General features: G+C 38.0%; 1 protein-coding gene across 1 annotated transcript in view; it reads right to left on the bottom strand.

Annotated features, from left to right (window-relative positions):
- Positions 1–26534, bottom strand: part of LOC136886717 (uncharacterized) — a 420809-nt gene that overhangs the window by 167411 nt on the left and 226864 nt on the right. The window contains exons 13-15 of the mRNA XM_067159522.2: positions 25511–25708; positions 3121–3279; positions 2817–2975 (exon numbers count right to left, since the gene is read on the bottom strand). Of these exons, the coding sequence (XP_067015623.2) occupies positions 2817–2975; positions 3121–3279; positions 25511–25708 (516 nt within the window). The remainder of the gene's footprint in view (positions 1–2816; positions 2976–3120; positions 3280–25510; positions 25709–26534) is intronic.

Genomic DNA, 26534 nt, shown 5'->3' with positions numbered 1-26534 from the left:
TTAGTACCGAATACTTATACTACTGTACAATAGTGTAAAAACAAAAAACAGTAGGCAAAATATTATGCCTACAACGTCATAAATCACTGATCAAAATACTTAGTCAACTCAACTGCTACCATCATAATTTTTCACTTTTAGACCTACAACCACAAGTCACAACCCAATAAAATGAATTATATAATGAGAAGACTAAAATAAATCACAGGTTGGGAGGTTATAAATCCCACAACACGACAATAGCTCCTTTCAAAAATGGGCAAAATGGCTTTCACGGCCGCAGATTCTAATTACTTTCCCTTCCTGTGATCGTATGACAATGTCGACAATAAATGTTTACAATCACAGCGCAGCCGCAACTGCGACTGTGGTGTGGGTCACAGTTAGACTTGGACTTGTGAGTGTGATGCTGTGATTACTGATTAGATTAGTTGCTACTGCTTTCTTAACGGCTAGTCTGCTAAATGCTACTGGCTGCTACTATTGGCCTTGCTGCGCGTTTCACGCTGGTTGATCAGGTATGGGTCACAGTTAGACTTGGACTTGTGAGTGTGATGCTGTGATTACTGATTTAGATTAGTTGCTACTGCTTTCTTAACTGCTAGTCTATTAACTGCTATTGGCTGCTACTATTGGCCTTGCTGCGCGTTTCACGCTGGTTGATCACGTTAGTTTATTGATTTCTCGCAGCGCAGCGCTGCCGGTACTTGATTAGGTTATCTGCTACTGCTTTCTTAACTGCTACCGACTGCTTTTATTGGCCTTGCTGTGCGTTTTACGTCGGTTGATCACGTTAGTTTAAGGATTTCTCGCAGTGCAGCGCTGCCGCCTGCGAAACATCACAATCGCAGTTAAGACCTGCTAGTGTGGCCAACCCGCTAGCAGGTTGAACTGTGATTTCACACTAGCAGTGATTTAGTAGCAGGTTTGCAAATCACTTCCCATCATTAGTTCATTCTCTTTGAGCCATGCACTGCAATCAAGAGCACACGAGGTCCCGTCTTTTTGAACCTTTCAAAAATAATTTCGTTCCCGACTATAGAGTCTAAACAGTGTAAATCTATTCCCAGATGGTCTCTGATATTCGCAGTTGGTGTATATGCAGCAGAAGCCACTTCTTCCGAATAAAGTCGTGCTGTAGAAGGCATGCCAAACCATCAGCTGATAACTAGCGTATGTTACGAGTTGTACTTCCGAATGTAATACATAGTAACTGGAAACATTCTTTTGATAACTGCGGCTGTTGAAACACAGACCCTTATTTTTAAGTATATTTCATGCTTGTTCTCTACATTTATCACATCAGCATTTGCGTAAACAGCTGTCCATGAGATAAGACAGACCACATTGTTTAGGTTAGGTATCGTATATTATCGCCCTGATAGTGCCAAAAGTTCGATGAAAAAAAAATAACAGGAAAATATGCCGTATTTATGGATATCTACAGGTGTGGCGGTAATGCGTTTTATTATCATAATGTTTAATTTTGTACGTTCGTTGTCTCTTTTTTTATTAACGTATACCCGGGCATGTTTTGTTTGGCATCTCCGAAAATCGTTAAAAGTACGTGGGGACATAAAATTATTATTTGTTAGGTACGTTGGCGAGTAAAACAATCGTTTTAGTTGAATAGCTTTTATCACGTTTTAAACTTACTTCTCTCCAAATATTTACCTATATTGGCCCGAGTTACGAGATGTTAAACGACCACTTTGTTAATGATCTCGCCTGCTGTATAAATAGCAACAACCGCGAATATTTCTCAACTAAAGTAAACTCGTTTCCTCATCCCGAGGTGGTACAGCTCTTTTTAGACACACCCCCAGTGGAGGGGAGTTACATGTACCGCTTTTACCGCATATCAACCTTCCTGCCATTCGTGAATCTCTGGCAGTACGGTACCGGGAATCGAAGTCAGACCCCGGAAAACAGCAACTTCTTGTGCTAACTATTACGCTGGCGGACATTATTAACTACAAAACACAGACATATAGCATGACTGATGCATGCTCGCAATGTGCGGGTCGGACACGAAGCTAGGCCTATTCACCTATCTGTGCGACGTCATCAGAGCTGCAGTAGACCTACGCTAAAGAGGTGGACATTTCTTAACTACGAAACACAGATGTAACGCATGGATTTGACGCGTTTTTCATTGCGTAGGTCGTACGGACGAAACTATTCACAAATTTGTGCAATGTCATCAGTGCTGCAATAAGACTTGTACCCGCTTCGAAGCAGAATCGTCATCGTTCTCTGACGAATTACGTTGGGGGTCTTATAGGCGAGATTTATTTTTTTCATTTTCTTCGTCTCGAAAAGCCAGGGGGGGTCTAATACGCGAGGGGGTCTAATACACGAGTAAATACGGTACTGTATTTATGGAGAAAAAAAAGTTATTTAGTTATTTTAATAACTCATGGGCAAGAATGTTTATCTGTCTTTCATAATATTGTACATTACAAAATACAGTATAATCATGAGGAATTATGGGTGTCTAAGAAGGGATGTGTTCACTCCTTGTAGGTCCACGAGAGAATACTGTTTTCTTAACATGGAAAGAACCATAATCACTTTTTGATACATTTCATGTTAGTAATACAATACTCTAATACTTATTTACTTATCCTGAAAATGCTTAAGCCATATTTCACCCTTTTGGGTCATACTTAGCTAGTTTTTAGCGCTTTTTGCATATTTTGTACTTCTTTAGGTCATAAACTTCCAGGCCCTATTTATCATTATATTGGCAATTGCTGTATGGATATTTCACTGTATTAAACCGATAGACTAAAATAAGAACTTGAATTTGGTACCTGGTGTTTAGGAAGAACTTCATTCAATGCATGACCCTCTCCGCTGTCAATTAGTTCCTTTGAGGAGGTTTCTTCTAACTGACTCTGGTCAACAGACGGCAGGTTTTCTGCCACCATCATCATCTGAGCATCACTCTCTGGAAGACCATTAGTCACAACCTGCAAGAACAGGAACATATAAGCCAAAGATCAAAATTCTCTCACGTCTTCCATGTACAGTTGTGAAAAAAAAAGTGCATGGTATTGTGTGTTCCTCACATTTAATACGGTAATTTAGTGTAAAATGAGAACTTGAATTTGGTACCTGGTGTTTAGGAAGAACTTCACTCAATGCATGACCCTCTCCGCTGTCAATTAGTTCCTTTGAGGAGGTTTCTTCTAACTGACTCTGGTCAACAAATGGCAGGTTTTCTGCCACCATCATCATCTGAGCATCACTCTCTGGAAGACCATTAGTCACAACCTGCAAGAACAGGAACATATAAGCTAAAGACCAAAATTCTCTCACGTCTTCCATGTACAGTTGTGCAAAAAAAAAAAAGGAAGTGCGTGGTATTGCGTGTTCCTCACATTTAATACGGTAATTTATCAGGCTTAATTTTAATTATTAAAATATAAATCATGTCTTATTTAGACACAAATCCTACAGTTACCCACAACAAACAATATATTATTATTATTTTTTTTTTTTTTACAGTTGCTTTACGTCGCACCGACACAGGTAGGTCTTATGGCGACGATGGGATAGGAAAGGCCTAGGAGTTGGAAGGAAGCGGCCGTGGCCTTAATTAAGGTACAGCCCCAGCATTTGCCTGGTGTGAAAATGGGAAACCACGGAAAACCATTTTCAGGGCTGCCGATAGTGGGACTCGAACCTACTATCTCCCGGATGCAAGCTCACAGCCGCGCGCCTCTACGCGCACGGCCAACTCGCCCGGTAACAATATATTATAGGTTCAATTGTTTCTGAGGAAAGTGTACCTGTGAGGAACTTAAGTAACACCATGTGCTCATTCCTTTTCTTGAGCGACTATATATTTTATTTTAATGAAAAACATACAACAGAGAACATAGCTCTAATTACAGTATACTTTAAAAGTTAAAAATATAGCAGTACATATACTAAATAATATTCAGCGTTCGGCCCAGAAATTTTTACAAGTATTTACAAGTATTTTACAATTAGTATTGTATTGAACAGTGAACTTATAAATATTGTAATAATATTTGAGACATACCAGAAATTTTTGCCGGCCGGGTGTCAGGAATGAATAGCTGAGTGGGGAATAATATGTAAAAAATGAATATGATAAAATTTCAATTTATTCCCCTCAGGGTATGAACAATAAAATCAGACAGGTAAACATTAACTACAAAACTGAACCATTTTAAGTTATTTTCACAAACAAGACATAACAGAGTATTCTGAACTTCTAGTGTTCTGCTGCTCGTTCATAATCTTGTAACACCCGGGCTTACCACTCGGTTGCTGTGGAGAGCCATATGGTTTTGTGATGTCATGTAGAATCAAGTGCTCACATGCCATTCTACTCTAATCGAGGCACTGCTCGTGCACAACACTACATGATAGTCAAGGTAAACATTTAAACTCCGATGTAACTGATGCAATGAATGAAGATATATCATTTAAATGAACTGTTTTGCAGTGTTCACATTTTAATTTGGAGCACCCAATGACTTGAATATGTATTAATATTACGTAACTAACATATATCTAAGTTATGTTAGCCAGGCAGTCTGTAAAAACAGCAAGGTCCATTAAAAACGTCCTAGGGAGAACACTGAATATTGTATGTATTAAGGATGAGATTGGGTTAATGATACTGAGAAATTAACACAATGATGACAAGGATGGTAACAACATCGTGTAATGAACATTATTAAATTACTATATAATCGATCAAATTTGAAACTTTTTGTAATGTGTGAGATGGAGAAAATTTTGCTTGTTGCATCCAAAATCTGGCTCCATATTGTTCACAGACATTCTATTATACTTTTTGCATATTCTGTGACTGGCTATTTTCACATTTTCACAGTAGAACATAAATGAAACTTGAGTTTTCGCATGTGGGACATTGAATCTTACTAATGAAAGAAAATACGAATTATCAAGGATGCTACTTACAATTTTGTACATTAATATCATATTGCATAATCATCTTTCTACCTTATGCTACTGAGAGAGGAAAATGGATAACAAATTTGCATTCTCCTTTCACTTGCTCGACTTTGCTTTTCATAATTTAAAAGATTTGTGTACAATTTTGAACTCCCAATCTAGCTTTCCATCTATTGGGCTGGAGTTGCCATTATTTATTGGTTCACTGCACATCATGTATATTTTCATGATCTTGGCTCAATTTTCTAATGCTTCTCAACATAAATTTTCCAATTGCTGTCTACTAAACCTCTTAGCACACCATGGCATAATGAGAAATAATAAAAATCTTAACCTCGTGGCAAGTTTTAGCTTGTGACTAGAATTGTGGCATCATAGTCACGTCATCAGACAAGGAACGATACGCAACTGTTGCTAGTCACCGACTTCTCCTTGCTTCTGTAACATCAGCATGGTGGTCACTAGCTAAATCTTGCCACAAAGATAAGATGTTTGTTCTTTTCATTATGCTGTGGTGTACCAAAATGTTTAGAACACATTGACTTTTTTGTGATATTTAAAACCAATTCTTTTCAGTTTCGACTGAGTTAATTTATAACTGTTAGGTTCTTCTGTCTGCCGGAATAAAATTAGAAATTACCTGACAAAAGAAAACTTATAACAGAATTACAACTTACCTAAGAAAAAAGAAACAATCTTTATACCTGAAAAAGAAAAAAATCTTTTTCAGCTATAATCTATTATCATATGTCTTCTTTTTCAGGTAGTTTCTAAATTTATTTATTAATTAATTAGTTTTGACATTAACTCTATCTCTATGAAAGTACTCAATGCTTTTATTACTTTTTCCTAATATTCTTCATAAAAATGACTTCCGGTTTCACATTGTCTGCATTCAAAAATTGTTAGTAAAATTAATTTCAGTTGTGGTGTTTCATTGTGAATTACACAGAGAAGCAAATAAAGAAAGAAGTTTGCAAAGTGGATGAAGACAAGCAAAGGAAAGCTTGTAGATTAATGTGACTGTTGACATCACATTCATAGTTGTGAGGCCTTTAGTTTTCTGTAACTGGTCACATCGTGATCAGCGACTTCCAGTTTTATGCGACTACTGATATTGTGATCTTATTAATTATGTTATTGGCTTGATGTTCCACTCACTAAACTTTTACAGTTTGTGGAGATGCCAAGGTGCCGGAATTTAGTCCCACAGAAGTTCTTTTACGTGCCAGTAAATCTACCGACACGAGGCTGACATATTTGAGCCTCTTTAAATATCACCGGACTGAGTCAGGATCAAACCTGTCAAGTTGGGTGCAGAAGGCCAGCGCCTCAACCGTCTGAGCCACTCAGCCTGGCTATCATGATCTTATTCAGGAGATCTCAAGTTATATTTGACTGTTGATATAATCATTACCATAGGACCACCACTTTTATACGAGTGTTGATATCATGATCATAGTCACAAGATCTCCAGTTTTACATGGCTGCTAATATGATCATAGCTATGAGAACCCTTGTTCTATGATCATAATGATGAGACCTCTAGTTTTATGAGATTGTTGATACCATGATCATAGCCACGAGATCTTCAGTTTTACAGGACTGCTGATAATGCGAACATAATCGCAGGACTTCCAGTTTAGTAATAAGAGGGCTATTTTGTAACCCTCTGAGCATGTGCAGCATAATGGTGTGCACACTGCTCTGTTGCGGTTACAGCGTGTACGCTGCAATAGTATACTATGGGATTTGAAATGCCCACTACATGGATTTTGTAACAGTTATCTGCACTGTAAAATTACAGCAGAAGAGGCAGCTTTTGGCTACACTCAAGAGCTATTTTTGCTGAGTGATGTGGCATATCTTCAGTCTTTTTCCTTTTTTTTTTTCCTTTTAAATTTTAATTCTGCAAGTTTATGCACATGGCATATCTTGATTTACTAGTTTCATTTCCGTATTGTTAGTTCACATATGTATAGACAAGAAAAGGTTCCACCTTATCAATACAATTTTATTAATGTAAGAATTAGCTTACAGGACCGGTTTCGACTTTTAAACAGTCATCAGTCGGCACAACAATGCACTTCAAAGATCTCATAAACCGTTGGACATAATAGTGGCTTTAACACAGATAACCCGACATCTGAATACAAGTGATTCTTGATCAACTCCAAGAACTGTATCCGATTCCAGCCTCAATATATGTAACATTGAAAATAACACCCTTAACCCCAAAACTGTACCATATGTATATATGCTAATATTAAGTAATTTTAGAATAATGGTATCATGTTTATTTAATGGCATTCTTGTTTAGTTTTAATTTTAGTACTGTTTATTCTGTACAGTCGCTATTAAGTAAGTTCTCTAACAGCTGAAGATGACCTATTTACGGGTCAAAACCAGTACTGTTTTTATGTAAATTATTGACACTATGTAAAATAAAGTATTGATTAGGTGGAGAACTCATCCTTCATACTTGTACCTTTACATTTGTGTCAAGCATAATTCAGGTACTGAGGTATAGAGCTATCTCTTTTAGGACTAGAATTTGTTTGTAAAACCTAACTTAAGCTTAAATCTAAATTACAAATACATTTAACACATTAAAATACACAGTACATGTTAAAATCCTTTAAAATAATGAATATAAAACATTTCATAGAAATGAATGTATGCGTCTTGCATGTATCTATGTTCTCGTTTGAGTCCAATGTTGTAAATAATTTAGTGCTTGCATTTGTAGGCAATGCTGTAGCTCTCTTAGGAAGTCTTATTGTATGTTTAAATGTCTTCACTTGTGTGTGTGTGTGGTGAATTATAATATATAACCATTTTACATCCAACATGCCCAATTTGGACACTTAGACATGATGCTTCCCTATGGCATCTCCCTTTAGAAAAGGGCATACCAACTAATGCTTGACACAAATGTAAAGGTATTCATGTACAGCTGATGATGACTGTTTAAAAGTCGAAACCGGTCCTGTAAACTAATTCTTACGTTAATAAAATTGTATTGATAAGGTGGAACCTTTTCTTGTCTATACATATACACATGGCAGGCCTTGGCGGAGTTACTGGTGACACAGAAATAGCTAATTTACTTGTTAATAATTCAGGGTTTGACAGCGACAGAGGAAGAGTTCACGTAGAGCCGTTGACAATGTAATTAATGATAATACACCAAGAAATGTGAATGCATGCACAATGATGTGGAGTTGTCAAGGGATAACGAGTTTACCATACTGAGTGTTTTATATTATGTAATGTGTTACTGTTATTGCACACTTTTTCATAATTTTATACCAGCTTGTTTGGAAATTATAATGAAATTCATATGATACCTCACTCAGCATTGAGAGTAGGGTAGAAATAAAGCATACTGTGGGTGCAGCCTGGGGTATTGCAATGACATGCTTGAGAGGTTAATATAGTACTGCCTGCTAATATCTTTTAAAATGCCATACTATCGTATTTTTGTACTGACTCCCAACATTTCCTTCCCACAATCAGACTCCATTTAAGACCATACGTGCAGCATGTAAGCATGTAAGCTTCAGACTGTCACAGAAATGTTTGAGAAAAATCAAGCAGCCCACCAAATGGGAAGTCATATCAGTAATGCGGTTCTTGACAGCGAAATATGTTGCAGCAGCAGAGATTCATCACTAGCTCTGTTAATTTTACAGCCAGAATGCTATGAGTGATGGCAAATTTCATACGTAAGCGAGATTACTGAAGGGAAGTCGGGAGAGAGTTCACACAAACCACGTTCTGGTTGGCCATCTGTAATCACCAATAATACTATGTGTGCGGTAAACACGAAATTTCCTTCAATTATCAAGGTTTGTTCTGTACAAAAATGTGTCATAAAACTTAGAATTCAGAAAGCAGTGTAACTGATGGGTTCTGAAGATACTGATGGAAGAATCCAAAATGAAGAGACATGCCCAGTGTTTTGACATTTTTGACCTGACACCATGAGGAAAGGGATGAATTTTTGGATTATATCATCATGGGGAAAAAGTAATGGGTGTCTCATGTTATGCCTGAAACCAAGCAGTTATCAATGGAATGACAAAGTCTGACACTTCCAACAAAAGTGAAGTTTAAAAAGTAATTCTCAACCCACACAACTATCGCAACGGTATTTTGGTGGTGGACTTCACACCCAGAAGTGCCAACCTTTGAAGTGGATTACCAGTAATCACCCTCTGCCCCGAGAAAAATTTCCAGTCAAGTCCAAAGCATGCTCCTTCCTTCTCGAAAATGGCACCCCTTTTGCCCTTCCCTCTAGCAATCTATTTGAAAATATATCACATTACACAATAAAATTTGCACACAACCTGTTAGTTCTGTGATAAAACTTTCCTTGTAGCTTGTTTCTCACGAAGCAGCTGCCTTTCAGTGTAGTTTTTCTTGAAGCATCCTTCCCACTGTGATGTCATTTTCGTCTTCTGAACCATAAGCGATTCCAGTACAGATGTGCTTAATATACTGTAGGCCTCACTTCTCTCTCAATCTTTCTGTCAACTGACAGAAACACTTCACACAGCAAATACAACATTAATGAAGGATTTATAGTGGAGAAGAGCAGCGCCTGAGCACCTTCATTCACAATGAATTTTACAATGCTTATGGGTAGCAAAAGGAAGTCACGATCGAATAAATATTATTGCCAACTCACAAGCACTGAAACCAGGATGATTTAGGAGAAAGGCTCGAAAGGATTGAACATTTTTCCTTCTTTTCTTTTTTTTCCGTAGAAAATTATTTTTTCATGATAATGTCAGCTTTCCGTAATAATTTCCCCTTTGACCGTAATTCCGTAATCGTGAGATGAAATCCGTAATAATTATGGACAATCCGTACTAGTTGGCACTTCTGCACACCTCAAAGCATAACAATCGACACAGCTTCATATTGTTTTAGTTTGACAAAACTCAGGCACATAATTCGGACTTTACACCACGAATTGCTGTTAGTTGGAATCCTCCTCTTTTATAACATGGCAAGGTTTGATTCTGTTGTTCAAACATAAGTATATCCACTCTTTTGGCTGGCAGCAGTTCAACCATCCTCCCTACAGTCCTGACCTCATTCCTAGCGACTACCACCTCTTTCTACATCTGCATAAGGTTATCAGCACCAAGCGTTTTGACTCTGTTGATGCAGTCATAAGGATGGTTCTGAAATGGTTTTCCCTGCAGGCGGCAGACTTCTACGACAAGGTCTAAAAAAATTGTTTCACGTTATGACAATTGTTTGAAAAAGCATGGAAATTCTGGGGAAAAGCAGCTGGAGAAATGAAGAATAGAATACAAAAAGGGAATTAACCAATAATAAGAAATGGTTCTTATTTTATTGTCAAATTATCCTTAATTACAATACAGCCACTGTAATATTTTTGGATTTTGACCCCACTAACAACTTTTATGGTTTTCAGGGGCACTGAAGTGCCTGAAGTTTGGAATTTTATCCCGTATTTATTTTACCTGGCAATAAATTGAGCAACAAGAGGTTGGCATAATTTAGCACACTGAGCTGATATTCAAGTTGCCAACTTTTGAAACCAGTGCTCTACTGTCGAGGCACTCAGCCGAATGGATTTCCACTTTTATGCAACTGTAGACACAGTGACCAAATATTTTATAGAAGTGAATTTGTGTGGTATGGAAAAACACGTCTTGACAAAGCCTAATTCCTTATGTCTTGTGGATCAGTAAACTACACAGCATGTTTTCACTTGAAAAACACACAACTAACATTTGAATTTACCACAGTAGTTTAAATAATATTTATTGCTCAACATACATCATGACACCCGGAATGTATTGTAACATATAACCAACACCATAACTGAAAGGTATAATAAGTGGAGATGGAAAATGAGGTGAAAGGAATCAGCTGCGGCCTGTGAATAGGAACTCTCCCAGCATTTGACTTAAAGTAAAAATGGGAAAAGTCAGAAGTTTATTCTTGATACAGCCGACAGTGGGGTTTGAACCCACACGTCTCCTGAATGCAGAGCTTGAGACCATAGCCATAGTGCGTTAACACAAGCAGTCACTCCACTCAATAATAATAATAATAATAATAATAATAATAATAATAATAATAATAATAATAATAATAATAATAATCAATTAGGGGCATGTAGCTGTGAGCTTGCATTCAGGAGATAGTGGCTTCAAACCCCACTGTCAGCAGCCCTGAAGATAGTTTTGCGTGGTTTCCGATTTTTACACCAGGCAAATGGCCACGGCCGCTTCCTTCCCGCTCCTACGCATTTCCTATCCAATCGTCGCCATGAGATCTGTCTGTGTCAGTGCAACATAATGCAAATTGTAAAAATAAGAAGTATGGCCTATGGTACCATATGCAGGCATTTTCACCTGATGACATTTAGGCTGCCTGCCATTGGTAAATAACAAAATGCTGTACATAGCAGTAAAACGCCTTCACATTTTTTTAAATGATTTCAAAGAAGTTGGAAATTTATCAAAGATCTTCCTTGCTAAATTATTCAAATCCATAATTCAAATATTTGCCTCAATTTATCCTCTTGAATTCCAACTGCTTAAAAACAGTGTTTTAAAGGGAGAGTGATTAGCTCATCGGCTCAGCCGCTGCCTTCTCACCGGGAAGGCAGAGGTTTGAATCCTGGTTGATATTGGATTCAGATTTTCATCTCAAAACTCAAGTGGCATAAGGAAAAGGCATCCAGACTTAAGCTGCTGGCAAAAAACAAAATGAAACTTGGTGGAAGCAGCAACCCCAGAAACAAGTGGGATAAGTTGAAGAATTTTTTTATTTTTTTAATTTTTTTTAGGCAGGTTAGTTCGCAGCTCTGAAACAAGTCATATACCTCATTGACAGTGGTCGGATGAGCTTCTCCTTCCTCTTCCTGACCTTTTTCTGATTTATTGTGGTCAGCGCTTTATATGGATTAGGCCATATATCCTTTCTGACACCTTCTGTGTAAAGGAAAGTGTTCACTGTTGTATGTTTCTGTAGGTGTTGGTAGTGTTGTGTGGTGTCGGAGGTGTGTGTGTGTGTAGATCAATTATTGAAATCCATCACCAAATGATCTACATTTAGGGTTGTCGCCCAGGTGGCAGATTAACTGCAATTTCAAAGAAGTTGGAAATTTATCAAAGATCTTCCTTTGTAAATTATTCCTATCCCTAATTCCAATATTGGCCTCCATTTTTTAAAATTTGCTTTACATTGCACCAACACAGATATGTTTTATAATAATGATGGGATAGGAAAGGGCTAGGAGTAGGAAGGAAACGGCTGTAGCCTTAATTAAGGTATAGCCGCAGCATTCGCCAGGTATAGAAAGGGAAACCTCAAAAAACCATCTTCAGGGCTGCCGACAGTGGGGTTCAAACCCACTATCTCCCGAATGCAAACTTACAGCTGTGCACCCCTAACCACATGGCCAACACACTTTGTTATTTACCTCAATTTGTCCTCCTGAATTTCAACTTTATCTTCATATTACAATCTTTACTACTTTTGAAAGCTCCACTCAAGCTTATTATTATCTGCTAACTTAATGTCATTCCATGCCATTTTTCTGCTGACAGCTTACAACATGCCGCTTAGTCTAACAGCTCGTCTCCTTACTCCCAAGTCTTCCCAGCCCAAAGTTCACAAAAATTTCATAATACTACTCTTTTGTTGGAAATCAGCCAGAACAAATCATGCTGCTTTCCTTTGCATCCTTTCTAGTTGCCAAATCAAGTAATCCTGGCGAGGATCCCATACACTGGAACGATCCTCTAACTGGGAAGACGAATGCAAATCCTCATTCTTCGAACTAGAAGATTTAAGAATATGGAGCTAAACTCCCCAAAACAGCCAAGAATCGAATCCAAGGCCCCCTGATCCAAAGTCCACTATGCTGATCATTTAGTCAAGGAATCGAACTAAGACTGCAGTCAAATATGATTTTTGTTCTATTAGTGTAACTTCCAGAATGTCCCTGCTGATCAAGAGTTTTGTCAAGTGTGATTATACAGTAAAACTTTGTTAATGTGACATATTTTTTTTCTTTTTTTTTTCACTTCAAACCAGCAGAGATATGTCTTATGGTGACAATGGGATAGGAAAGGACTAGGAGTGGGAAGGAAGCATCTGTGGCCTTAATTAAGGTACAACTGGCTGGTGTAAAAATAGGAAACCACAGAAAAACATATTCAGGGCTGCAGACAGTGGGATTCAAACCTACTATCTCCTGAATGTAAGCTCACAGCTGCGTGCCCCTAACCGCAGAGCTAACTCGCTCAGTGACCTTTTAAATTAAAATCTATATATATACAAGCTGACCCGACAGACGTCATTCTGTCAAAAATTAATGACAGTGGAACGAAAAATTCAGTCTGTACTGCACTCAAAAATCAGAATAATGCAAATGACGAATCATCAACATCAAATGAGTTAATTTTTTACTGCTACTAAAAGTTAGTAACATACTACTGGAAAAACGTGTTTTCATTACCTGCAATATTAATATCTTGATTGTGAATAAAGAAATGCTCAAATAGGTCACAGCATATCACTACCCAGAAATAACCCTGATTGAGTGTGACGTAGATAGGAACTGTTCAGCAGGTCTTCAAATCCGTCACAGAGCCATATTATCCCCCGTTGCAAATCAAGTAATTTGATAAGTTGATGGCGTGAAGATAATGTGGCAAAACTTACTCCTCTTTCTTCGTAGGAAATAACTATCATAGAAAACACTGATTCCAATCAACACTATGAAGATATTTTTCATTGTAAAGCTTTAAGGTACACGATATTTTTTGTTTGATTACCTGGCGCGTAAACAAACAAAGTTGATGGTTTTCCAACACAGGAACAGGCAACATACAACTGGCTATGAGAGAAACATGGGTTTTCAAGATTAATGCCGCAAACACTCAATGACTGCCCCTGGGATTTATTTATGGTCATAGCAAAAGCGAGCCGCACTGGAAACTGCATGATATAGATGTTGATTCCCATAGGGAATCTGAAATATTTGTCCTGAATGAGCAAATTTATAATACCAATATAAATGGTCCGTTATTGGACATTATAAATTTTCCAGCTAGCTCATTCTTGGTTGCCAGCGTTTCGCCCTCGTGTGCTAGGGTGGGCTCATCAGTTGGTACCTAGCACACCCACCAATACGCTGGCTAGTGCATACCGTGGAGGCCACTGCGTAGGCTAACTGGAGCCACTGGCAGTGCCAATGCACTAAGAGACTTTGTCTCATCACTAAAAATTGATGCCTGCATGGCCATCAGATGATATAGATGTTGATTCCCATAGGGAATCTGAAATATTTGTCCTGAATGAGCAAATTTATAATACCAATATAAATGGTCCGTTATTGGACATTATAAATTTTCCAGCTAGCTCATTCTTGGTTGCCAGCGTTTCGCCCTCGTGTGCTAGGGTGGGCTCATCAGTTGGTACCTAGCACACCCACCAATACGCTGGCTAGTGCATACCGTGGAGGCCACTGCGTAGGCTAACTGGAGCCACTGGCAGTGCCAATGCACTAAGAGACTTTGTCTCATCACTAAAAATTGATGCCTGCATGGCCATCAGATGATATAGATGTTGATTCCCATAGGGAATCTGAAATATTTGTCCTGAATGAGCAAATTTATAATACCAATATAAATGGTCCGATGAGCCCACCCTAGCACACGAGGGCGGAACGCTGGCAACCAAGAATGAGCTAGCTGGAAAATTTATAATGTCCAATAACGGACCATTTATATTGGTACTGGAAACTGCAGTCGTTTAAATTCAAATGGTATGTCAGTCGGAATCATAGGGATGCGTGGTATCAAAACGTCTCCTCCTTTATTCTTCCCCGTTAGAATGGTTGCTTCGATCACGTTGTTCAGTAATGTTTTCACCGCTAGCCGTGTGCCATTACAAAGACGCGGTTGGTTGATATTTTGCAACATTATGGCCACTGATCCGACATTCAATTGAAGAATGTGAGGTGGCAATCCTGGCAAATCCAGCGAGTTCAAAAATTCGGGTGGATAGTTGACGACATCATCTTGGTTAGCAGCAGAATCAACTGATTTGTATGTCCTCAATTCACCGGCAATTTCATTTTGAATTTTGAAATTTAATTCATTTACATCCATGTTTTTGGCAGTCAATATAGCTCGTTCGCTCAACCAAATTTGATCTGTGTAATTTTGAGCAATGTTTCGGAACACCTCTTGAATGAGTTCGGTTTTGGATTCAGTAAACCGTCAAAAATTGTCAAGAAAAGTAATGCAGCCAGTCAGAACGTCTGAAGGGAATTTGCCATTACTAATGTCACGAGTCTTGAAATGAGTATACTGTATATGGAAGCACACACAAAATAAACCAATCAACCAAAGAAATCGATGAACTTGTTTGTTGAGAAGCGAAGATTTAAAAACAATCAAGGCAGACAAAGGTCTCTATCTACGACACTGCGTGCGACTGTCTGGAGGGCGTACGCGCGAAACCAAAACCCAAGGAGACATTCTTCCTGTCACAAACTGAGAACTAAGGAAGACCTGCGCGTCGTGATGAGGATGAAATGATGACGAAGACGACACATACACCCAGCCCCCGTGCCAGCAAAATTAACCAATTATGGTTAAAATTCCCGACCCTGCCGGGAATCGAACCCGGGACCCCTATGACCAAAAGCCAGCACGCTAACCACTTAGCCATGGAGCCGGACACCAGTGTCAAGTAGTTGTTTTGAAATTATCTCTCAAGATGGATCATTTTGCAACTCAACACACATATTCTGGCTTAAATTTAATATATTGACGTGTTTCTACAAAACTGATGACTTTAAACATGCATTAAGTTCATCAGCTGGCGTTGACCGTGGAATCACGGGCAATGTTTGACGAAAATCTCCTGCTAACAAATCATCGCTCCACCAAATCGGTTTTGATTGTTCCGCAGATCTTGCATGGTTCGGTCTAATGCCTCCAAAGACTTTTTATGTGCCATGATGCATTCATCCCACACTGTCAATTTACATTGTTGCAAAACCCTTGCCATTGCAGAGTTCTTCGATATGTTGCAGGTCGGAGTTTCGTTGCTTTGCATATTCAACGGAAATTTTAGCACTGAGTGGGCTTCCAACAATGCAGCTGCAATGCCTGATGAAGCAAGTGCGAGTGCAATTTCATTGTGTGAGCGAATTGTTGCTAAAATCAATGAAATTAAGAAAGTTTTTCCTGAACCCCCGGGAGCGTCCAAGAAGTAAATCCCTCCAGTCCATCATTTACAACTTTCATTAGAGTATCAAATACATACTTTTATTGTTGGTTCAACAGCAGAAGATTTATTCGAACTGATTCTCTTAAAGCACCGAGATCGTACAGTTTTTCGCGTTGCAACTCTTGATTAAAAGCGTTGTGCATCGGGCGATTGGGCACGGCCATGCCTAATTGAGATAATACTTTGTTTGACATCATCAAGCACATGTTCTTAATTGATATCAACACCTCATTGTACATTTCTTCACTGATTTGTAAATTTGTGCAGTCCGATTAGACTGAAAATTGGCTTGGCTTGCAGCATTTCGAGTTCTTCGACCGAAGTTGCTCCGCCTGCGTCTTATAGGCGGCATGAGTCTTGAAATGAGTATACTGTATATGGAAGCACACATAAAATAAACCAATCAACCAAAGAAATCGATGAACTTGTTTGCTGAGAAGCGAAGATTTAAAAACAATCAAGGTAGACAAAGGTCTCTATCTACGACACTGCGTGCGACTGTCTGGAGAGCGTACGCGCGAAACCAAAACCCAAGGAGACATTCTTCCTGTCACAAACTGAGAACTAAGTGAGATAAGAACTTGGGGTTTGTTTTAAAAATAACTTCCATATCTGAAAACCATTTGTCTCGCTTTGACCCCCCATGCAAATTCAATAGCAAAGAAGTTGGCCAGCGACTGACTTTTTCGTGCCTGCACATAAAAATCTCTGAACATGACTGAAAGGAAACACAAATAGTGCATGTTCTTATCATTTAAATTTAAAAACAAACTTATCTACGTCGAGCTGAAATGTTCCTTTACCAGCAGTGAAAAAGTTACAAACATAGAGAATATAAAATAGGAGTTATGACATGACAAGTTCTATGCAATGAAGATTTTGCATTTGAGGTAACATTCCATTATATTAACATTTTCACACTCAATTATTTTGTAAACCTTTTTATTGTTAACGGCATCAAATGCGGCTTGAAATTTTGTACATAATCTGATATTCACCCATTTTAACCGATAACATTGAGATTTATGGACATTTGCCAAACGCGCTGGATTAGAGGAGGACAGCACTAAGTGCACATGTGGGAGAAGGAAAGAGAGACGAACAGTTTGAATGGAAAAAGAGAAATGGGGCTTTTACGGTTTTTCCTGGCATTTTTTCCAGTTTTTCTCTTCATAAAAACCTTACTCGGACTTCGACGAATATTTGAAAAAAAAGAATTAGATGAATTGGTCCAGCCGTTCCTGAGTTTTGCGCTTAGCAACACATTTAGCGATTCATTTTTATTTATATAGATGAAATAAGTGTTTTGTCTGTACTTTGCTCAGAATTTAAAAAGAATGGTATATCTGTATCGGCCATGTCCACAGTAACAAGGAAATGCACGTTTTACTTTTCCGTAACTTCTGTCTGTTTGTCTGCCTGCCTGTATGTATGTACGTACGTACGTACATCACGAGAAAACAGCTCAAGAGAATTTAATGAAAATCGTTACATAAAGACGGGGAATGGGTCACTACAATCTAGGCTATAAATCAGTTTATTCAAGCTGAGTGAAACTAAAGTTATATAGAATTAAATTTCCGATCATCTATATCTTATACATTTTTACTATACTGACTATGATAACAAGATATATTAATGAATTTGTATTTTTATTGCTAAGTCCATATCAATGCCGAGCCACGAGAAAATGGATAAATAGTATTTAATGAAAATCAGTATACAGAGTCGGGGAATAAGAAACAGCAGTATAAGCTATAAACAATTTTATTCACCCTGGATGAAATGGTAGTTTAGAGGAAGGCAGACAGAGTAAGCCGGAACGTCGAAATTGACGAGCAGACAGCCAGATGGCGTCAAATCGAAATGTCTGCAAACGGTAGCTGAGGCCATACGATTATTATTATTATTATTGGTTCTATAGAAAATTATCCTACTACATAACAAAAGTTACAGAGAATACAATTTACAATCATTTATGCTTTATTCAGTTTTACCATACTGACTATGGCAAGAGTGGTATTTCAGAGTCATACGAAAACTACATGTGAAGGCCTACAATATTGAAAGCTCATAAAACTGATCAACTGATATTTTTTCTCTCTTATGCCGCCACTCATTTCCGATAGATGGGGTTACTGCTGCATACTGGGTGTAACAGCCTGCCTGAATATTGGCAGGAAGTAGCTGGGGAGTAGGATAACTTTCTTCTTTAGCAAGAATTGCCATTCCTCTGGTTCATACATTTTCTGATACTGCTGGTACGTAACACAGAGGTTCATCGTAGTATTCCCATTATTCGATCCCTACTCTGACATGTTAGAGTGATCCTTGTGCACACTTAACGGAATAATGGCAGAGACTCACTTATGACCTGGTCTAGAATTACAATTTCAGCCTATTCCAAATTATAGCACCACAATTCACTAAATAACTCAAAATTCAAACCTGAAAAGAGCCGCTTCTTAACCCATTCCAGTCTGAGCCTTAATATCCCTGACAAACGTTCTGGACTGGGCATTTTTAAGGATATTTAAAACATTATATCTCTGTACCTGTACGAGATATTTGCATGATTCTTTTTTCTTTGTGCTTATTTGAGCATCTAGTTTTGAAAAACGCTGTTTGTATTATGTAAACTATCACTTGAGATTTTAAAATTGTTTATATATTATACCATATTTTGGGAATGGAAAAAAGGTCTGACGGATAACTAAGCAAGTACAGTTTTCTGAAATACTGTTATATTTAACCTATTTTGCTAATATAAAATGTGCATTGCAATTACAAAACAACAATAATGAGTAAAATGTAAAAATAATAATTTTTCAATAATAACAGTAATAATTACAATAACGAAAATGAAGCTCTTATGACATTTTATTTTAATTGATAAATTTTGTCAAAAGTTGTTCAAATGTAAAAATCTTGTTCCATTTACCAAAAAAGACTTCTGAGAAAGAGAAAATACAGTCTTCTAAACAGACAACTTTACTAATATGTAGACAATCTTACGTATTCACTCAAAAATGTAATACGTGGGAATATGAGCTAGGCCGTATAACGAACTCCAATCATAATGAAATGTACGAAGATGTTTCTCAAATTCATATGTCAATAATATGTTCATTTGTGCATAAACTTATATCACAAAATATTGAAAATATCACTTTCGTCAAGCGAATGTTTGCCGCGAGAAGTCATGTCTTAGAGCTCACTGAGTGACATCTACTGATGCATGTTGATCGAAAATATCGTAAATTCTCTGACTTAGACATATAACACTGCCATCTGCTTAAATGCTCTCGTAACTAATACATGAAGAAAAACGATGTAACCACCAGAATGCGTGCATAGCTTGTTCTCGATTTTTAGTGAATTAAGTAATAATAATAATAACTTAAATGTTTCCACCTTTTCAATACAATATATTCACAAAATTACAAAATTATACGGTACTAGTTTCGACCCATCTAGGGGTCATCATCAGCCGTATTGGAGCAAAGATCATTTGTGGCGAAATCCTAAGACAATACGGCTGATGATGACCCCTAGATGGGTCGAAACTAGTACCGTATAATTTTGTAATTTTGTGAATATATTGTATTGAAAAGGTGGAAACATTTAAGTTATTATTATTATTACTTATATATTGTTCAATACGGACCAAAAACATGAAATTCATAACCATCAATTTTAGTGAATTGTCAAACCTTACTACAGGCTATGCCGCAGCGCGGCCTGAGCGCAATTTAGCTCGCAGTTAGACCGGAAAGAGTTAAGAAAAGCTTCTTCCTCTTCACTTTTATTAAACTCTACATTCATTTTATTCCAAATTAGTAGCGAAGAGGGGGTTTCCCCTCTGGGTTGGAGGAAATATTTGCCTCCAAATTGGATAGCTTTTACCCCTGCCAGTATTTTCCCCCTGGATCTACACTATTCGCCACACACACACACACACACACACACACACACACACACACACACACACACACACACACACACACACACACACACACACACACACACACACACACACACACACACACACACACACACACACACACACACACACACACACACACACACACACACACACACACACACTCTCTCTCTCTCTCTCTCTCTCTCTCTCTCTCTCTCTCTCTCTCTCCCGAAATTAAAGAGTGCTCGCGGGCTCACGACTGTCTGTGGCCTGGTTATTCCAGCTCTGGAACTTTGGACTGTTAGATCAACAGCGTAGTACTGTTCGTTAAAATTGAGAAAATGTGTGGTGTTTCATTTGATTGAGTATTTCATATGATAGCTTTGCTTTTAATCGCAACATTCCTCCTGGCATCATTGTAATGACCTATGTCGATTTCAATTGGGAAAACTACTAAGACAGTCTTTCTGAGGATGTAAAAAGGCAGGTGGCGAGTGAGTGTCTGCCATTATAATGACAACTCCCCAACATAATTGTGACTGATGGTAAGCAATGAAAATTCCCCAAATCAGTCTTCACATAAGAAAAGACGTTTGGTGACTTCCCCATCATGTTTCCAGGCTAACGTTAAGAGCTATGCAAATTAATACAATTTTACTCACAATGTGCACACTACCTAACCTAGAATTATGTATACAATGTAGAATTCCGTAGCGAAGCACAGGTACATCAGCTAGTTTGAGAATAATTCAAACTTTTATCAAGGTCCTATGACATTTATATATAATACAATGTAAATAATTCATGCAGCTGATAGTGTGCAGCCTCCGTAGAGGCCTAGAGTAGGTCTTTCTATTTGGCATCAATGAGCGACCTGCACGTCTGGATGTGTGGTGATGATGGTAATGAGAATGATGTAGGTAAAAGATGAAACCCAGTGTTAGCACACAACTTATCCCTGCCAATTAACACCATGGGGTCTGCTTGAGATTTAACATAGCCATCCAACAAACTAATCACCATCAACAGCATCACATGCCCTCACTCCGTATGAACACTGCAGAGGTTGGGACTGAAACCAGCCTTTTGACATGCAATTTAGTGATCAGAAATTGTATACCACTACCTCTCCTACCCTGCTGGCTAATATTCTGATGGTGATATTTTTTTCTTCCACCAACGGGACTCACACTAGCTTAACCACCATGGTGCCAGACCATTAAAAACTTGAGACCTTAATAATGATTGCCCCTGCCCCAAGTCAGGCTGTTGAAACTACTACTAGCAACTGAGGGCTTTAAGGGTTTCTTTTTTTTCTTTCTTTTTTTCCCCCCTTTTTTTTTTTCCAGCATTGGTTTGTTCAGAGCATATTAGAAAACTTAACACATTGGATTACTTCCCCACAACACATGAGAGGTAGACTTTGTTAGGATGTCTACGTATAGTAATTTATCACCATTTGTTTATTTACAGCAAAAGGGGTTGCTGCAGTTCTCATTAACACAATTACTCACAGCAAATATATTACTGCAGAACATTTTAATTCCTTTGCTTAAGACTTACGTCTCTTTCACGTATTCTATTCGTGCAGTTAAGAAGAAAATAGCAACATCTCATGGCACTTCATAACACACAATACCGAAGAATTTTACTGTCACTATCACCACTGGATTATTTATAGCATATATGCTGAACAAAGGTGTGCAAGTGTGTATACTGTTTCATCACCACTTGTTTAGCCATTTTTGCTGTTCAGCAGTTGGTAATGACATTTGTGCTGAATTCTAGGAGTATGAAATGGCGTATGGCTTTTAGTGCCCAGAGTGCCCGAGGAAGTTCTGCTCACCAGATGCAGGTCTTTTGACTTGACTCCCGTAGGCAACCTGCGCATTGTGATGAGGATGAAATGATGATGAAGACAACACATACACCCAGCCCCCGTGCCAGCGAAATTAACCAATTATGGTTAAAATTCCCGACCCTGCCAGGTATCGAACCCGGGACCCCTGTGACCAAAGGCCAGCACGCTAACCATTTAGCCATGGAGAATTCTAGCAGTGGTGGCATACTGTAGAAATTTCAGCCAATGGCAGTGGCTATTGTCACCAGTAGAGCAGAAAATGTGCTACAATTTATGATATTAAAAAGTGGCCTTGGTAATGAACACATCACTCTCCAAGCAGTCTTACAAGTAAACATTCACTTGATTTACCTTAATGTGATTTGTGCCAGGGAGGGCGTTGTTGAGTTTTGCCCCAGATATAACTAGCATTTTGTGGTAGAAGCATCATTATAACTAGGTAAAAAACAAAAAAGATATTTTAAAATGCAAAAGCTATTCAAATCTTAAAAAGAGAAAGCTGTCAGAATTTTCACCAAGAAGGTACACGATTTTCTCAAGGTAGTTCTATGAATTTTTGTGTAAAAATTCACAGCATTTACATGGATCTACTGCTCACCTCATGATGCTTACTGCCGAAGTGCACTTGTATTGTGTACTATATTTCTTCCAAACACACATAAAAAAGAAAATACCTAAGCTTTTTAAGAGAAGAATAAAATGAGGTTAAGTACTAATGATTAAGCAGAAATAAAAGCAAAAGAACCCCTTTTTACTTTAAAATATATTTTATTAAATGCTAGTTATGGCTAATAAAGAAAATAATACTTCACACATCCCTTTAAATTAGTTTATAACAAATCACAAAAACAGAACTGTCAACAGAAGCTTGACAACAACTGATCAAGTTTACCTTGACAACCGTTGCTATGTTTATCTTGACTACTGTTGCTAGGTTGAACTGCTCAGCCATTAATCACTAAACATATCTCCCCCTCCCCATCCCTTAACCCTCACCCACCCATATTTAAATGCATGTTGACCCCAGAATGAAATGCATTCTTATTACCCATCATCCTGAAAATGCAGACATTGATAAAAAATAATTAAAAATAAATATAAAAAGGTTGTTGTACAAAAACTAATGAAGTTCAAAAAATACAGTACTTATTTCACCAAATGAAAGTCAACAGTCTTCAGGTTTGACACAAGACAGTTTATTGGTCCATTGAAATTTAGCCCTACAACATATGTCATCAAGCATGTATACTTATGAAAAGAATGCATACCTGCCACCTTTACAAAACAAAAAATCAGGAGATATAATTGGTCAAAACTGCTTATTCTACATGTCTTATGCAATACAGGAGTACTATGGTATATATAATAACACTTATTGTCTCATAACTGGACTGTTACTATACAAGGCTACAAGGCAAAAATTACACATTTCTATTCCCTCACAGGAAGTATGTGAGTGCGATTCCAGCTGGAATCTCCCCGCCTTTTGATATCACCGTGGGGTACATCAGGACTCAGCTCTACCACCATCATTATTTATCCTCTACTTGGATACAGCAACGACTGCCATACAGACATCGCATCCCTGGACCCTTCTTTATGCAGATGATGTGGTACTTGCCCAACAAACACGCCTTGACTCCAATGCCAGACACAAATGTGGAGCGACAAATTAGCTGACAATGGTCTGCGCCACAACACCCAGAAAACTGAATACCTAGAATGTGGCCCCCAAACTAGTGGGACCATAAGGATCAATAATCAAGACTTGCAGAAAACCAGGCATTTTAAATACCTAGGGTAAGCTGTCACTTCGAACTGTGATGCCACTCTTGATGCCCGAGCGCGGGTAAATGCAGTTTGGCTCATGTGGAGACAAGTCACCGGAGTCCTCTGAGATAAAAAAATGCCTCACCATCTAAAGGCAAAAATGTACAAGACTATGGTATGCCCAGCAGCTATTTACAGGGCAGAATGTCATCCTATGACAAAAAAGCATGAGCAGACTCTTCATACAATGAAAATGAAAATGCTTCGATGGACTCTTGGATTGATGGTTATGAATTTATTTCATGTTTTTGGTCCGTATTGAACTGAGAATAATATATAAGTAATAATAATAATAACGTAAACGTTTCCACCTTTTCAATACAACAATATATTCACAAAATTACAAATTATATGGTACTAGTTTCGACCCATCCAGGGGTCATCATCAGCCGTATTGGAGCAAAGATCATTTGTGGCGAAATCCTAAGACTATTGTGACTCGATGTGACCACATCAGAAATGAAGATGTTCGACAAAGGCTTGGCATCGCTCCAATTGTGGAGAAAGTGAGAGAAGTGCGTCTCCGCTGGTACGGTTACGTTATAAGAAGGCAGGGCGGCTCAGTTGCTAAAACAGCTCTCCAAGTTGATCTGGGAGGAATACGACCACATGGAAGGCCTTTAAAGCAGTGGACTGACAATATCAAGGCCAACATGCACGACGTTGGTTTAAAATCTGAAGAGGTCACCAATAGGACGAAATGGAGAAGATGTAGCAAAACAGCGGACCCCATACTCTGGGATAAACACTAGGAAAGAGGGAGAGTTTCAATAATAGAAAACTGTATTGACACGCCACCAGAATGGAAATATCTATATTTCTCTCATTCATGTTAAAAGGTAAAAAGAAGATGAATACTGTATTTATCCATTTGCAAGCCAATTTTTTTTTTTTTTTTTTTTTACTCTTCATTAAATAATACCCTTGTGAAGTACACATCACCCTTTAACAACGCAACAGAAGTCAGTTAACACCACGTTAAAAATCTAATGTGTTAAGATTCTTGCATTTCTTCAAACATTTTCTGAGAAATGTTACCTAACACATTGTTGACTCTTGTAAGAGTTACACATATGCAAATCTAGAAGGCAGTGACAGAATCAAGATTTTGCAATTTCATTAGAATAGCTGTGAAATCAGTATAAACACGGTTGTCTCAACATTTGATTCACAATCCCCAGCTAAGATCGAGAAACAGTCTCTTACAGACATCCCTCATTCTTTCCATGCTGTTCAGGTTCTGTTTGTAACTTGTCCCCACTTCAAACCATGCTTGGATATGGGAAATTTTGTATCTATTTCAGCTGTATTATTATTATTATTCCCCATAAACTACTTTCACAGTTTTAAAAAGATGCTGAGGAGCTGGAACTTTGTCCTATAGGAGTGTGTTTTTGTGCTAGTAAATCTGACATGAGGCTGGCATATTTGAGCACCTTCAAATACTAATGGACTGAGCCAGGATCAAATTGGCCAACTTCAGCTCAGAAGGCCAGCATTCTACCACCTGAGCCACTCAGCCAAGCTATATCAAATATACAGCACATCCTGATAATTGAGGGAAGATGCAGAATTCACATACTACACATCTGGTACTTACGGTGAAATTTTGAAGAAAATGTTCAATAGCTTACCGTATTTTCAACTGGAGTAATGGACAAGTCTGGCATAGAATGTAATGCATCTTGAGCTTTCACTTTCTCCTCCTTATTTAGTTTCTTCGGTGGTCTTGCTACTCTCGGTTTTTTGAACCTAGGTTTACAATTTGAAGGAAGTACGTTGCCAACATCTTTCCTCTTAAAGTCATTCTCTTTAGGTTCATCTTGAACCTCCTGAAAAGTACAAAAGGTTAAGGAAAAGAAATAAGTTACAACGATGTGATAGACACAAACTGCAGGAAAATTTAAAGGGACGCAAAACATCAACATTTATAAAAAGCTGTAGTTGTTTGGGTCATCAGTCCATAGACTGATTTGATGCAGCTCTTCATACCAGCCTACCATGCACTACCCTTTTCATTTCTATATACCGGTAACCACTATGTTCAACACCTACTCTAAATTTGTTTGTAATATTCATCTCTTGGTCCACCCCTACCATTCTGACTTCTTACACTTCCCTAAAAAACTAACTGAACAAGTCCTGGATGTCTTAACCCAATCGCTTCAGGTTTAATGGTCTTGCGCGCTCACTTAGAAATCAGATTTAAATCATCCTCAACACAAGTAAGCCACCCGGTCAGAACTACTGTGCACCACTCTGAAATAAATGCCATAAATGAAGCAGCAACTAGAATCTTCATGCACAGTTTTCAGTGAAGTATTCAAAGAATTGTACTCAACAACAATGATGTTAGAATCAAGATTTTGTGTGGTAAATCTCGAAGCAATCGGGTTTAATGTGACATTTTCCTCATATGGATTTCGAATGAGTAATGTTTGAGTCAGGGAGAACACAATTTATAGTAATAATAGTCTTTGAATGTGATGTAATGACAACATGTCAACATATTGGCTCAACACAACTAAGGTTAAGTTATAAGGAGATTCCCACCTTCCAATACTTGTCAATTTCTATATAATGGTTTTATTATTTACATTATATAATCCAGCTTAATCTCTAGGACATGTTTCATTCCGATTATGGAACATCTTCAGC

Source organism: Anabrus simplex, chromosome X, assembly GCF_040414725.1.
Source record: "Anabrus simplex isolate iqAnaSimp1 chromosome X, ASM4041472v1, whole genome shotgun sequence".
Taxonomy (NCBI): domain Eukaryota; kingdom Metazoa; phylum Arthropoda; class Insecta; order Orthoptera; family Tettigoniidae; genus Anabrus; species Anabrus simplex.
Note: the sequence above shows the minus strand (reverse complement) of the source record. Positions and strands in the feature narration are given on the sequence as shown.